Source organism: Hippocampus bargibanti, linkage group LG17 (assembly GCF_051943395.1).
Source record: "Hippocampus bargibanti isolate YZ-2025 linkage group LG17, ASM5194339v1, whole genome shotgun sequence".
NCBI lineage: Eukaryota > Metazoa > Chordata > Actinopteri > Syngnathiformes > Syngnathidae > Hippocampus > Hippocampus bargibanti.
The window spans coordinates 3,879,004-3,895,391 of NC_142750.1; the positions used below are offsets into that span (position 1 = coordinate 3,879,004).

The 16,388-nt window shown below is 39.8% G+C and overlaps 2 protein-coding genes across 3 annotated transcripts; both read right to left on the minus strand.

Annotated features, from left to right (window-relative positions):
• Nucleotides 1-1,965: 1,965 nt before the first annotated feature.
• dhps (deoxyhypusine synthase) lies at nt 1,966-10,515 on the minus strand. Of its 2 annotated transcripts, none has more exons than XM_089019432.1 (10): nt 10,393-10,515; nt 9,515-9,723; nt 9,269-9,418; nt 8,842-8,963; nt 7,504-7,600; nt 7,327-7,413; nt 5,983-6,088; nt 5,794-5,897; nt 5,276-5,401; nt 1,966-3,920 (listed from the first exon to the last, which is right to left on the minus strand). In XM_089019432.1, the coding sequence occupies exons 2-10, from the start codon at nt 9,707-9,709 to the stop codon at nt 3,825-3,827; spliced, it is 1,083 nt and encodes a 360-aa protein (XP_088875558.1). In that variant the 5' UTR covers nt 9,710-9,723; nt 10,393-10,515; the 3' UTR covers nt 1,966-3,824. The 2 variants fall into 2 exon arrangements, with proteins under 2 accessions (XP_088875558.1, XP_088875559.1); XM_089019433.1 differs by having other exon boundaries at nt 9,515-9,788; nt 10,393-10,507.
• A 147-nt stretch (nt 10,516-10,662) lies between these two features.
• fbxw9 (F-box and WD repeat domain containing 9) lies at nt 10,663-16,144 on the minus strand. Its single transcript, XM_089018657.1, has 7 exons — nt 15,695-16,144; nt 15,295-15,412; nt 13,498-14,380; nt 12,222-12,370; nt 11,947-12,150; nt 11,000-11,065; nt 10,663-10,889 (listed from the first exon to the last, which is right to left on the minus strand). Exons 1-7 carry the CDS (start codon nt 15,802-15,804, stop codon nt 10,806-10,808), a joined length of 1,614 nt encoding a protein of 537 aa, XP_088874783.1. The 5' UTR covers nt 15,805-16,144; the 3' UTR covers nt 10,663-10,805.
• Between the last annotated feature and the right edge of the window lie 244 nt (nt 16,145-16,388).

The window sequence follows — 16,388 nt, forward strand, 5'->3', positions numbered from 1 at the left end:
TAGGTATATATATATATAGGGCCAAAACTACCAGCAAATTTTAGTTCACTGACGAAGCCTCTTGGATAAGAAGCGAAACGTCCGACACCTTCAAAGAAGTACAGATGACGGCTGAAGTAACCTTGTCATCTATTTCAAATAATGTACGGCGTACTACAACTTTTATACAGGATTTTTGTTTTAATTGTGAACCAATCTTCCAATGATCATTTTGGTTCAAATCCAGTTCGTCTCAACTGTTTTTGATAGTCAACGACAATGCTGCCGCTGATCGCTTCTATTGGCACGGCAAATCAGCAAAAGTAATCCTCAATCGTATTTTGAAAGGCTCTTATAAATGAAATGTATTATTATTATTATTATTATTATTATTATTATTATTATTATTATTAATCGCTGTGTACGGAGTGATTGAAAAAAAAAACTATAACGTTCGCTCGCTCAGTAAACTGCCTGCATTTACACTTGTTAGCGTTTTTTTATCATTTCGAATCGAATAATGAACGGCACACTACAATTTATATACGGGAATTGTAATCGTTTACACGGCTAGCTATTCGCCAAAATTGACAGGTATGAATTATTTAATTCAAATGACAAACTGGCGTCATTTTCACCTTTTCTTGAGCGATGTATAACTCCTGGCAATGCTTGGGAGTATTCCTCACGAAAACGACTGTAGTTTTCTTTTACTTTTCACACTTTTCGTTGCTTTTTCTCCGGCAGATGCCATTACATGACAATGATTAAAAACGATGCTAACTCTTGACTCTCGATTCCAGGAATGACCCTTAGCATTAGCATTTCATCGAACGGAAGCTAACAGCTGGATCGCTGGTTCTAAATTTAGATACGATACTTAGCGATCTCGTGTTTTGAATGTTTTTTTAAATTTGAAACCGTGTTTTATTAATAAACCGTAACCCGGAATGGGATGATCATTACGGCAAAACCGGAGTAGTTGGCAAGTATGCCATTTTGAATAATGTATGGCGTACAACAACCTTTATAAGGGAATTGTACTCATTTATACAGGCTAGCTATTAGCCAAGGTCGACAGGTCTCAAATGACAATCTCGTGCAATTTTCACCTTTTCTTGAGCGATGTATAACTCCTGGAAATGCTTGGGAGTATTCCTCACGAAAACGACTGTAGTTTTCTTTTAGATTTCACACTTTTTGTTGCGTTTCATCATGTATACGGGCTAGCTATTAACCAAGGTTGACAGGTATGAAACATAAATGACAAACTCGTGTAATTTTCACCTTTTCGTGAGCGATGTATAACTCCTGGAAATGCTTGGGTGTACTCCTCACGAAAACGACTGTAGTTGTCTTTTACTTTTCACACTTTTCGTTGCTTTTTCTCCGGCAGGTGCCATTACATGCAAATGATTAAAAAACGATGCCAACTGCTGACTCGATTCCATGAATGATCCTTTGCACGCGCATGCGCAATTCATCACTGAGCCGATCACCTGTTCTAAATTTAGATACGATACTTCGCGATATTGTGTTTTAGATGAACGTTTGGTATTTCTTGTTTTGATTGTTTTTATTGGAAACTGTCATTTTTATTAATCAACCGAAAGGGATCATGAAAATCGTACTCATTAAAGCAAAACCGAAGTAGTTGGCAGGTTACGTACTCTCAAAGTAATCCACGATTCTCCCACCACCCTTTATTTTTTTAGGTATAACTATAAAGTGAATAAGGAAAATACATTTTGAGGCTATGGGAAGTGTGATTAGGCACAGGAAATATTTTTTTCCACAACATGAAACTGATTTATCACATTGGGAAATGGCTTGACTTAATGATGGGGTTGTTTTAGCGGAGAGCGGAGAGGAACGGCAGTTCAAGAGGATGTATTGTGTCTGGGCCAGTACAAATTGTAACGTCAACAAGCGAACGGCAGTAACGGCTCTATCGTTTCTGCCATTTGGGAATTCTCGAGTCACAAGACTGTTTGTTCATTTTTATTTAATTTAAAACAGAACATTTCAAACCAGGACGGTCTTACAAAGTAGGGAAAAGATGCAAAGAAATATGATAACAGTTTGGGGAGGAATTTGTATTTTTGAAAGAATAGAATAGAATAATCCATACACACACACACAATACTCGAATGACAAATAAATAAAATTCAAATCCACACCGAAAAGTAAAATGTATTTCTTCTGTCGATGGCTAACTCCTCTTCTAAGTTCACCTGGAATTAGTTCCATGATTTTTGTCACATCCGGTGAACAAAAAGGCTTTGATTGTTTGCGTGCTGTACAATTTCGCATCACGCTAGTTTTTTTTTAACATGATCTCCACTGTGAGACTAATAAAGGCAAATCCAATCCAATCCAATCTCAAAAAGCACCCTACAGAGTTTATTGTTTACCGTAAGACCTGTTAGCAAGTGCTAACGTGTTGCTGCTGTGTTTCTGCCGTGTATCAGTGACTTTTACCAGAATGTTTTTTTTTAAACTAGTACTGTTAGGGTTGTGTTACTACCGTAATGCTTGTTGTGTTGCTGCCCTGTAACAGGCACTTTTTGTGAAAGAAAAGTTAAGGTATACAGTGAGACCTTGGCTTACGAACTTAATTGGTTCCCAGAGTGTGTAAGGCGAAAAGTGTGTATCTCAAAAATTCATTTACCATCGGAAACCATTAAAATGAGAATAATCCGTTGCCGGGTCCCGATAAAACATAATTTTCTAAGTCTTAAAACTACACAAAATATACCTCATTTATGTATAATAAACGTGCAATGGTATTATAATTAAAGATGATTTATGTGAATTTTAACCTTACAGTCTACACTTTTGCCTTTGAACTATCAAAGTTGAAACAAGTCCAAATGTAACTGTTTTCTATCCATTTTGTCACTCTCTCTGTCGTCTGCCTGTCTCTTTCATGTTTAAACCACCTCACCTGACTGCTGCGTTCTTGACCAATCATGTGGCTTTAACCGAAGACTGGGGGCGGGGAATAGAGGACCAAAAAATGTCGGCTGCCATTTTCTTTTTCGGAGAATGGCTTCAATCTCTGTCTGTCTGTCTGTAACCCACGTCCCCCCACTGCTGCATTCTTGACCAATCACGTGGCTTTAACCGACGACTGGGGGCGTGAATACAGGACCAAAACAAGCCGGCTGCCATTTTCTTGTTAGGAGAACGGCTCGTTCGCGAATGACACATCACTCATTGCGGCAGCTCCGTGTGTATCCTGAAAAATCGTTCGTATACCAAGGTAAAATTTTCATAAATTTAAAAATTCGTAAACCGAAAAGTTCGTAAGCCAAGGGGTTCGTAAACTGAGGTATCACTGTATTATTAAAACTTTGAAAACGTTTTCTGTGTACCGTCTTTATGAACATGCGGTTTATAGACAGGTGCGGTTTACGTATGTACAATTTGGTTTTTCATTGAAAAATGTACTGGGTGAGGCTTATATAATATATACATAGGTGCGCTCTTTAGTCCGGAAATTACGGTAGTTAAAAAGGTCTCGTGGGACCGTAGGTACTCCCTGGCGTGTGCTCACACCCAAGCGACGGTTTCTTTGGCGCATGCTGCAACACGCAACTGTGTTATTTCAGTCATCTGAATAAGCATAATACAACTTGTCCTGACAAGTAAATATTGTGAGTGAGACCCAAGAGAGGACCGCAGCGTCTCATTTCCACATGGCAGCACACTGATTGTACAGGAATGCCACGGTGCTTAAAAAAAAAGTCATCCAGCATGAAGCTCACACCCTCCTCTGCTTCTCCCCACCCGGGAAAAAAAAAGTTTTCCATTGTAATAAAAAAAAAAGTGCTTGGCAGCCTTCATTCGGTTTTCTTGCCTGCTGTCAGTTTGTCGGCGTGGAGAGCGAAGGTCTCGGCAACAATCAGAGGAAAGACTAAAGAGGCATCGGCGTAAACCTGGAAATACAAAAGAGAAAATAAATATATGTTTTTTTTTCTCCCCAACCCAGTTCACAATAATCCTGCTATTGGCTAGTGACCAATCCAGGATGGATCCAACCTCTCGCGCAAGGTCAGCTAGGAGACGCGCCAATGGATTGCGACGAAAATGGACGAATGGATGCATCTGGCAGTACAATTACAGCAACAGTGTTAGCATTAGCGGTAGCATTCGGATTTACATTAGCGTTAGCATTCGTGTTAGTATGAGTTTTACTATTAGTCTTAGCATTAGCAATAGCGTTAGAACTAGCATTAGTACTAGTGTTCGCATTACCGCTAGCGTTAGTACATGTATTAGCGTTAGTATTACAAAGAGGGTACAGCAAGTGCTAAAGAATGAATGACTCTCTGTGTCTTTGTGTTGTCATATTATTTGTTTTTTAGTTTCCTTTCATAATTTTGCTGCTGTGTTACTTCCGGGGAGAATGAACGCTGGCGCGAATGGCTGCCGCTGCTCACCCACACAAAAAAAAAAATTACATGGCTGTAAAGTGTCTGAGAGTTTTGAAAGGCGGTTATAAATGAAATGTATTATTATTATTTTATTATTATTATTAATATTAGCCATTTATTTGTATTTTGTGGCGCTTTAAGGTTTTTTTTGCCTTGGAATCTGAATCTCAGCATACAATGAGAAAATACTGCCACCTTGAGGGCAAACTCAGAACCATCCTGATTTTATCAAATTGCAAATGAGTTTGCTGTGTACATCAGTGGTGGACCGTCAAGGCCTGCAAAGCCTTCTCTGCTGTCCTAAAAATGTCTGAATCACATACTGATGTTAATTATATATCGTCCATGAATTCTTATTAAATAATTCCAAATTGTCTTTCAGCTTCCTTTCGTTACTTTTCCCCTGTTGCGCTGCTTCCAGATGTGTGTTTTCATATTTAAGCATTTAACCAATCAGATTTCAGCCATCATTTGTTACCAGGGTCAGATTTGTTACTTGGACGCCTTCACAATCAGTTCTGCAGGCCCTGCCGCTTAATATGTATCGATAAAACAGAGTTTTCGCTAATTGCTCTGATCACAATCCGTTAGTGATAATTGCATACTGGCAGGAGCTAGCACAGTGTATGAGTCGCTAGCTGCATAAGCAAATATATCGTTGTGTTGATTTAATAGCGGTTTTGTCAACTCAAAATGGCCGAAGGAGGAGAAGAAATGGATTTGTTTGCAAATTTACCGTTCAAGCTATTTCCAAGAAAAAAAAAATGGACGTCAATCAAAAAGGTCTGTCAGTTCTTTCCTGGCTAACAACATGCGTCTTCTCTATCGCAAAATATTGTACGAATGAATACCGATACCTTGACAGGTTTGGCGTCGGTTCTGATCTTGCCCCAGGACACGGCTTCGTCAGGTCTGGCACCAGCGTCAGAGCCGTCAAATTCCTGGCCCGTGTTTACATACACACAGTAATCGGCGCCATTTCTCTGTAGACAGAGTGTGTGACATAAGAAATATATATAATATATTTATATATAAATACATAATAAAGAAATATATATTTAAAGGACAACCGACACCTGCGGATCTCACGGTCAGGGGCGTTCCCTCCGTGACGTCACTTAGGGGATCGTCACCAACTCGAAAACACGACTTCCTGAATATTCAGCGCGAGTCTTAAAACGTAAAATATAGCTATATGCCGTGGAATCTTTGTAAAACACGCTCAGTAGAAGTCATTTGAAGTGATTTTCCAAATTATGGACACAACTTGTCCGGAGGTGTCGGTTGTCCTTTAAATTCGTCCATTCAAATAACTGAGCCAATTCAATCAATTTGAGTTTGCTGCATTACCAGAGAGCAAAAAAAGATGCTTTACCATCAGGTTAGCGTTTGCTACATGATGTTTGACCAACCCGCCTCCCAGAATGATCATTCCGGTCTTTTTGGCATATATGGCCTGACTGTTCAATCTGCGGATATCTACAAAGAAAAAAAGATACACATTCAGGAAATGGTCGCATGATTATCATTTTTTGGCATAAACAAGGAAATTTAGCTGTTTCACCTTCCACAATATCGAGTATCAGGCCAGGTTTCTTAAAGGAGTGGAAATAAAGCATGTCGCCAAGAGAGCCATCTGTCAATGCAGGACTGAACACCGGAATGTTATTCTTGAAGGGGGAATAAAGAGGAAATGGGCATTACTAACGTGCACTTATATTTGTTTGTTATTTAGTTTTTGTTGATGTTTTTTACTTCTGGGTTGAGTGAAAAGCAGCTAGCAGGGGACATTGTGAGTGAGGGTATTATCGCCGAGAAAGCACGGCAACTTCACTCGGATATCACCAAGAGGCAACTACATCAATGACCATCACAAAGGTAAATAAAACGACTTTATTATATAGTACCGTTTATTTCTTTAATTACAAAACAATAGCACAATTATTATACTTAAAAGCAGGTAATTTTTGGGAGTTTTAAAGGGCAACCGACGTCACTTTTTTGTTTTTTTAACCGACACCAGAAAAACGTTTTATAGCATCTAAAATACCGAAAACACGCAGTATGATATTTATAGTCAAATACAAAACACCAATAAAAATGACTTTAAGTGTCCAAAATCTGCAAAAAAAAATTGAGCTGCGAATTGGGCATTTTCAGAAAGTCCCGCCCCCTTGTTCGTGACGTCACGCCAAGACATCTTGCATTGCTCGTGAATCAAAACAATGGCTTCAGATTCGGAGAATATGCTTTCTTGTGACACATCCAGTTATGAATATGATTCAAATAGATGGAAGGACCGCTACAATGCGTCTTTTTTACGGTCAAGGGCGGTCCTTTAGTGACGCCACGTACGGACTCGTCACCAACTCAAAAACAATACTTCCCGAATATTCAGCGCGAGTCTTAAATGTAAAATAGAGCTATATGCGGTGGAATCTTATTCAAATACGCTCAGTAGAAGTCATTTCAAGTGATTTTACAAATTATGGACACAACTTGTCCGGAGGTGTCGGTTGTCCTTTAAGTTTTGAGGCGAATGACAGTCATTCCAAGATGTCATAAACCTTGCATGCATGAGACGTCGGTTGTCCTTTAAGGCTTATTTAGTCGAAAATTCTATTTTATGGGGACCTGGAAACGGTTTATTCTCATTTGTAATGGTTTCTTATGGGAAATAAATGTTTGGAATACACACTTTTCGCCATGCACACACTTTCTGGGAACCAATTAAGTTCGTAAGCTGAGGTATCACTTAAATGGCAAAAAATGTTATATGAGTTGCAGGAATCCTCAATATATTTCTCAATAAATATGACTCGATCATTTTAACTGGCGTGACATTTTTACAATGTGTAATACATGCCTTGGTCAACGTACCTTATGAAGAATACAACGTCACACTCACCTTGTATGCCCAGTAGTATACAGAGTCAGTATTATTGATCTCCTTGCCAAGCCGATGGATCATCTTGGAAGGAGTCCACCGGGTACCCTAAAAGTTTTCATTTCACAAGAGACAAAAATGAATAAAGTGAGTAGCTAATAGCACGTAACTAAATTGGTGTGTCTTGATTCGACTTGCCTCTGTATTCTGTTCCAACAACATCTGGTCCAGAATGGGTATGAGCCAGTCTTCAAACTTGCAGTAGTTGTCATTGGGTACGAGTAGGTTGCCAATCCTTGGAGCAAAGAAGGTAGAGTGAGTTGATTAAAGAGCATGAAATGGTCGTACGGTAGATAGACCAGCTTAAAGGACAACCGACACCTGACATCAGAAAAACGTTTTATAGCATCTAAAATAACCAAAACGTGCAGGCTGATATTTTTAGTCAAATGCAACACACCAATAAAAATGACTTAAATAAAGCACAGGTGTCAAAGTCAAGGCCCGCGGGCCAAATCCGGCCCGCCACATCATTTTTTTTCGGCCAGCGAAAGCAAATCAAACTTGTTAAATTCCATGATGATTGCTAAAATCTGAGCCAAAATTTCATATTTTTGGATGTCAACAACAATAAAAGTCATTATTCTTGACTTCAGATTTGAAAACGAGTTATTCATTAATTTGCTGTGTGCTCTATATGTAATATTTGAAGGGATTTAAACATTGTAATGGGTTCCCCAAATTCATAACGGCCCTCGAGAGGAAACCATAACTACAATGTGGCCCGCGGCAAAAAATGACTTTGACACCCCTGACTTAAAGTGTCCCAAAACTGCCACAAAATGAGCTTGGAAGTGGGCAGATTCAGAAAGTCCCGCCCCCTTGTTCGTGACGTCACGCCAAGATACTCCTTCACAAACCGCCTTGCTCCAGAATCAAAACAATGGCTTCAGAGACTTCACATTCGGAGACGATGCTTTCTTGTTACTCATCCAGTTATGAATATGATTCAAATAATTCTGAAGAGGAAAGCATAAATGTTTGCAATCGATTAAAGAAGTTCTCCCGTATCAATTCGAGCCGTCAGGACTCCAATGTAGCGTCCCAGAAAATGCACAAGATGGCGCCCAAGTTCAGTTCGAAATGGGCTGATTTGTCTGCTGGGAATTTGTGTCAACTAGTATCAAATCGTAGCATTGGTGCAACACACAAGGATTCACTATCGCGTTATTGATGTGTTTTCCTTCTAATTTCGCCATCAACATGAAGTTTTCAGAGCAAATAAGGTACCCAAAATGCATTGTGTGTCGCTTTCTCGGTCAGGGCGTTCCAGATGTGACGTCACCAACTCAAAAACAAGCCTTCCTGAATATTCAGCGCGAGTCTTAAAACGGAAAATATAGCTATATCCGGTGGAATCTTTGTAAAATACGCTCAATAGAAGTGATTTTACAAATTATAGACGCAACTTGTCCGGAGGCGTCAGTTGTCCTTAAAAGGGGGATCTGGAAAAATGTCAAGTCGAATTTCACCAACCTGTTAATTCCTCTCAGACGAAGCTCCTTGCCAGGTAAGCTGAAATCTCCAAGGTACGTGTTAGCCAGACACTTGATCAAGTCTTCCTCTATGCCGCCGGCTGTGGTCACAACCACATCCACCTAAACAAACGTCCACACAGTTGTTTTGTGAGAGATAGAGAAAATATCTGTTAAGAGCATTCTGAGGAATACCAAAAGAAGCTGCCATTTTGAATATAAATGAAGCAGCAACAAAATGGCCGCCCCCGTAAATCAATAAAAACTAATTGCTTTTGTTGCTTAATTCATATTCCCCAACCACAATATTAATCACAATGCCAAATTTTGACAAGTTGGGGTAGCACAAACATTTCTATAGTTTAGAAAAAGACAAGAGGAAATCAACTACAGTATGAATATTATCCATTGCATATTAATGGCAGTACCATTTTGTGTTCTACCAAGTATCGGATGCTCTCCCTGACTCCAGAGCTGATGAGGTTTGAAGTATATCCCAGAAAGATGGTACATCCTGGGCGGGATGGTGCGTCACCAGCCTCATTTTCCGCTTCAACTACCTCCAGACGTTTCTCAATCTAGATTGAAAATATATTTCTTTTAAATTCTCAAACAATACGAAAAGTTACTGGCAGTCAATGAGTATACATACGGATACGTTGGCAAGATCTTACCATGAGGTTCACTTCCTGGATTGCCAAACCGAGGCTACTGGCCTGGAAGCCTGTGGTTAAGTAGGACTTGAGAACTGCTTGAAGATCAACCCCTTGGTTGAAGTCATAGCCTTTGATTTTCGGTAAATCTTCAGGTAGGTCGCTGCTGGCTTTAAGTACAGCCTCAAGAGCAATAGAAGGAGCCTTTTCTGCCATGTCTTCGGTTGATCCTGAAAAGTGGGAATGTGACGGCAGAAATGGTTTTCACCATATGCTTGCAATGTTGAGCAGCTATCTAAAAAAAAAAAAAACATACTGATGCATTTTCCCCTCATTTGAGTAATGTTGTTTGTTTGTCTTGACCCACTTCACGTTGCTCTCAAAACCGTGGAAATGTTTTTTTTGCAAATCAATACGTACATTTATTAGCTATTATTAGCAAGCTAGCTAGCTTTGTATATATTTGAGTGACTTCCGGGTTAAGTGAACGCTGGCGCGTGTGGCAGCCGCTGCTCACACACAGAAAAACTGATCCTGTGACTGTAAAGTGACCTTGAGAGTTTTGAAAGGCGCTTAGAAATTAAATGGATTATTATTATTATTATTATTATTATTATGCTGTACGTAAATGACGGTAATGTGTATATTTTTTGTGAGTTTTAAATGAGGGTCTGTACTTTCTTTTTTACTTAATAAGTTCAAAATGTATTTCCACTCTGACCACGGTAGTTTTACTTGTATTATACAATAAATGTAACATTGTCTTGCCACATGTAGTGGAATAACGTTACCGTGTTTCAAAGCGTCGTCTGACGTTTAGCTCAAACAAGACGACTACGCTATTCCAAAACCCCACTACGAATATTAAGATAATGAAAATTGATAAGTAGTTCACATACCTTAAAGAGGCGCTTGGAAAAACTGTGCCTAAAAAGTAAAGGGCTACGTTAAATAATACTGTATCTGGTATCCGCTTCTGGTGAAAATTTAGCATGAAAAAGTGTACGACTACGGCAACGCTGAGCCGGAATGCGGTAAGGGACAAATTTCGTCTAAACGCGTTTTAATATTTATTTCATGCGAATAAGAATGATTTTGTGGAGCAATTAAATCTAATATGAATATTTTTGATATAAATTATATTATAAATTACACTACGCACCAGAATGTTATACTTGGAGATTTTATTTTTCACAATTTTGATGATCATAGCTTAAAGCTATCAAATACATTTTTAAAATGCAGAATACATAATATTTTCACGTCTAAACAGTGCATGATTATAAGCTACGGATATTGTCCATATTCAATTTCACATCTCGTTCTTTCGAGGCCTCCAGATGTCCACACTCATATCCCCTGAGGTAACAGCCAGGATTCCGGCTTCCACGCTCAACTGGCAGAAGGGAGAGAAGAAACTTATGTGTGTGTGAAATATGTTTTTTTTTTTAAATTTCAATAAAAAGAATTGCAAATAGTTTTTGAACGGTTATGCAACAAACTTACCCCAGAGACTCCATCTTGGTGACGCAAAGTGCATAATGTCTTTGGAGGCCCACAAGGGATGTGGACCTGGAGAGATGGAAGAAGTTGAATTGGTAAAATCACTGCACAGATTTTTTTTTTTAATTGCATTTGACATGTTTGAATATACAGTGATACCTTGGCTTACGAACTTAATTGTTTCCCAGACAGAGTGTGTAAGGTGAAAAGTGTGTTTCCCAAAAATTAATTTCACATGGGAAACCATTAAAATGAGAATAATCTGTTCCCATACGTACATAATTTTCTACTTTCTAATTTTCTAAGCCTTAAAACTACACAAAATATACCTTATTTTATGTATATGTATGGTCGTTGATGGTTTGATGGAATAGAGTGTCCGGTTTCCTCAGCATTAAACACTTGATGAGGAACACAACCTTCTTCTTTCACCATCTTGACGAATGATCCCTTGGAGGTGCGTTCTCTGCGATCAATTTACCAAGTACCTCATCAATTGTGTTCTGTTTAGCTGGGTTGATAGCTTTTTGCATCAAGTGTACAGATGGCTTGTGCGGGTTATTTGATGGAATATTTTAACCTTGCAGTCTACACTCTGCCTTTGAACTATCAAAGTTGAAACTCTCTCACTATCGTCTGCCTTTCTCTTTAATGTTGAAACCACCCCCCGTCACTGCTGCGTTCTTGACCAATCACGTGGCTTTAACCGAAGACTGGGGGCGGGGAATAGAGCACCAAAACAGTCGGCTGCCATTTTCTTCTGAGGAGAAGGGACTCGTTCGCGAACGACACATCACTCATTGTGGCAGGTCCGTGTGTATCCCGAAAAATAGTTTGTATGCCAAGGTAAACTTTTCATAAATTTAACATTCGTAAACCGAAAAGTTTGTAAGTCAAGGGGTTCGTAAACCGAGGTATCACTGTACTCCACGCTTGAACCTTCTACATACCTTGACGGTAAAATCAGAGGAGCAAGTATAGAGACTCCCAGGTGACTTGTGAATGCCAGTGACCATGGCCGTGTGTCCTACATCGAACTGCGACAGATGGTTTAAGACCCCCTGCTGCATGGAAAAACAGCTGAGCATACCCCTGATGTCTCCTCCCCAAATCTCACGGTCACGGTAGCTCATAGAACGCAGATAAGAGCGCAGCTGGAAAGAGAAGGAGGACATTTGGAGTTGACTATCATACGTGAGTTTCCATTGTGTCTATCAACACTTACTCGGATTTTATACAAGGTTTTATCAGCCGTGCGATCATGGACCACCACGGTGTTGTCTTTACTCGCAGAGATGATGTACTTGTCGTCTGCTGCTAGACACAGGACGGAATTGCTGTGGTGTTTGAGGGTCTTCACCAAGGGAACAGTGGCTTGGAGTGAAGTAAAAAAAAAAAAAAAAAGAATACCTTGTAGAATTTGCAGATATGAGAATCAAAACCACTGACGTGCACAATCTAAGGAGAATCGGTACATAATCATAATCATAATAATAATAATAATAATAATTATACATTTAATTTACAAGCGCCTTCAAAGCACCCAAGGACACTTTACAATTAAAAGAACAATGAACACCAGAACAATATAACCATAAATAAAATGATAAATAATAAAAGAGCATAATAATAATAATAATAATAATAATAATAATAATAATAATAATAATAATAATAATAATAATAATAAATTTCATTTATAAGCGCCTTTTAAAATTCTCAAAGTCACTTTACAGTCACAGGATCAGTTTTTCTGTGGGTGAGCAGCGGCAGCCACACGCGCCAGCGTTCACTCAACCCGGAAGTAACTCAAATAAATAGAAAGCTAGCTAGATAGCCAATAGACAGCCAGCCAGCTAGCGAGATAGTGACTTAAATATTACCTGTAGATTAAAAAAAGGAGACTTGAGAACGGGCTCACCACTGTAGATAGATATCTAGCTAGCTGGCTAATAGATAACTAATAGATAGCCAGATAGCCTATAAATAGCATATAGATAGCTAGTCAGGTATCCAGATAGCAAATAGACATCAAATAGATATGTATCAAGGTAGCCAGCTAGATAGCTAGCTAGATAGGCAGTGAGATTAGCTAGCTAAAAATAACTAATAGATGGCTAGCTAGCTTACTATAAAGCAAATAGATAGCTAGGTAGCCAGCTAGATAGCAAATCGCTAGCATACCCACTGTTCTGAAGTGGGATCAATCATAGCAGAGTCTGGCACCGCCACGTCTGGACAGTAGTGATATATATAGGGCCGAAACTACCAGTAAAAGACTGTAGTTGGCTGACGAAGCCTCTTGGATAAGAAGCGAAACGTCCGACACCTTCAAACAAGTACAGATGACGGCTAAAGAAACCTTTTCATCGATGGACCATTCCTGTACGACTGAGAGCTTACACAGACGTACCGTAAAATATGGTATATTTATTATTTTATTATACAGTCTTCAGATCCCATTGTCCGTGAGTGTATAGTATACTGTGGACGCATCTCACCTCTTGGGTCATACATTTGGACCTTCTCATTGAAAGTACCAGCAAGCAACACATCAGGTAGACAGGACAAGCAAATGACGGCAGCTTCGGTCCTGATCACTCCCCTCTCCGTCCCGCAGGCGTGGAGGTCCCACAACCGCACCGTTCTATCAAATCCCCCGGAAGCCAGAAGGGATCCCTGGGATGCTAAACACCAAACCCAACCTTGATGGGTATTGAACTGACCGGTGCCTACCAACGTGTGCATTAACATATTGCCGGATTCAGCTTGTAGATTCCAAAGTTTAACATCGCGATCTCGGGATCCTGTGGCACAAACAGCGCCGTCGCCGCCGACCAAGAGGACGGAGTTGACTTCGGCAATGTGACCGGAATGGAGAGTGATGCATTCTAACGCTGGTGGTGGACAAAGCCTGCTGGGGGGTTGAGGCCGTTTTTCGACATGTCCTCCAGAACCAGCAAAGCCGAGGTGAGCCAAATGTTGAGGATCTGGATTGTGGTCTTGAGCCTCAAATCCAACTGGGTGGTGCCCATCTTCCAACCCGTCTTCCATGACTCCCCTCAAATGATCCAGTTGGTCCTCATCTACCACTTCAGCTTCTTCAAATACAACCCCTTCCTCAACATCGTATGCTCCTCCCTCTACTTCTGCAGGATTTGGCAAGTTCCCTTCACAGTCAGCGTTATTTTGGTGCTCCTTGGTCCCATCTTGTGCTATGTTGGCCCAGTAGGTGATCAGCTTCTCAATTTCCAAGCAAGCCAAAGGCCAGTCAAAGTCTTCTCTTGGCCTCACTGGAAAGCTAGCTTTTGACCCGATGAGTCTGCGTGCACGTAACTGCCAGGCAGTGGTGTCCTTCCCGACATTGCGCAGAGCATGACAGACCTGAAATAAGACGGAAATGGGGATTTTGGTCAAATATACTCCAGAATCCATATGTACACTTGATGCAAAAAGCTATCAATCCAGCTAAACAGAACACAATTGATGAGGAACAAGGTAAAATTATCGCAGAGAAAGCACCTACAAGGGATCATTCCTCAAGATGGTAAAAGAAGAAGGCTATGTTCCTCATCAAGTGTTTAATGCTGATGAAACCGGTCACTCCATTCCATCAAGTCATCAAATGACCACCACAAAGGTAAATAAAACGACTTTATTATACAGTAGTGTATTTCTTTAATTATAATACCATAGCACATTTATTATACGCAAAATAAGGTATATTTTGTGTAGTTTTAAGGCTTAGAAAGTATAAAATTATGTTTTATGGGGACCTGGGAACGGATTATTCTCATTTTAATGGTTTCCTATGGGAAATTAATTTTCGGGATACACACTTTTCACCTTACACACTCTGTCTGGGAACCAATTAAGTTCGTAAGCCAAGGTATCACTGTAATACATTTCATTTATAAGCGCCTTTGAAAACTCTCAAAGACACTTTACAGTCACAGGATATTCTTTCTGCGGGTGAGCAGCGGCAGAAACACGCGCCAGCGTTCACTCAACCCGGAAGTAATGATTATCTCGAATTGGATGGAATTGGCAAATCAGAAACCTTTAACAGTCCCACAATGGGAAAGGTAAGTGTTGCTAGATTCGGTGCTAATTTATTACTTCACTCGTTAAAATCATGAGCCCTTTTCATAAAATATAGCTTTATTTAAATAATAATAGTGAATAAGCGCAAGGATGATGCAATTCCACTCTTAACTGAGGTTCTTTAATGAGTTTTGTGGTTGTTTATCTATACGTGCCCTGCAATCGATAGATACGTGGAGTTTTTCCTGACTCACCTTCGGCAGCACAGAGATGACACACTGAGCAGGAAGATGTGAGGCAATGTGGGTTACCATCTCCCACGGCAATGACAACAATCCACTGGCTTCAGGAGAAGGGTCAATATCAGGAGGACTGGAGGGATTTTAATTCCGAAAAATCGAGTTATTTTCTACAAATAGTGTATATTTGTTTCACGATGTCAGCGTGGTAGAACAATTACATGTGCTTCTACTAAACGGGAGGATAGGTACGATCAGCCAGATGAGCTAAATAGGCACTTTTCAAGCAAATTCGAGCATATATACACACATGTGTGGGGACGATGTGTTCTTTGAATGTAAAATACATGTCTTGTCTCAATAAATGTTTCAAAACTTCGGTGCAGTTGGTCATTTTGATGATGGTTTTTCTTACCTTGGCATCTCTGCACTCGAGACTTGACTTGTCACAAACTCGTGAGATGCTCCACTCTGCTCGCCATCTATACCGGCTGTGGACCATTTGTTTATCCTTCCGTCATCCATTTCCGTAACAGTATTAAAACAGGTCCCTCAAAGCGACGCTAAACTCCTTTGGTGTTTGCATTATTTTGAACGGCGGTGCTATCTTAAGCTAGCTTTAAAACAAAAACATAGATATTCGTTTCGCTAAAATAGACTGCTTAAAAAGTAAGCCCATAAGATAAATGTAACTAAAACGGAAAATAACAAATGTCAAATGGCACCTGTTCACCGCGATAAAATGTAAACTACTTAATTAACTCGTGGTTATTTGTGACACGAAAAACTGTAAATCACCCGAGTTATATGTAAAAATAACACCGTAGTGTACCGACTGCAATCGGTTTTGTAAGTGTCGGCGAAGTACAAATTCAAAACGGCACTTCCGGTAGTATACGTGTGACGCAATCAAAGCGCGCCATAGAAAAACTGCCAAAACAAACGGAATCGCCTCTTATGGATGTTTTTCTACTTGTATGCGTCTTAGCGAAAACATTTCAAACATGAATTTGTACATTTAGTTTTCACATGGTGTTTTTCATTTATGTCCACAGACCGAGGGGTTTCCCGTAGTTATGAAATAGTGATACCTTGTCTTACGAACTTAA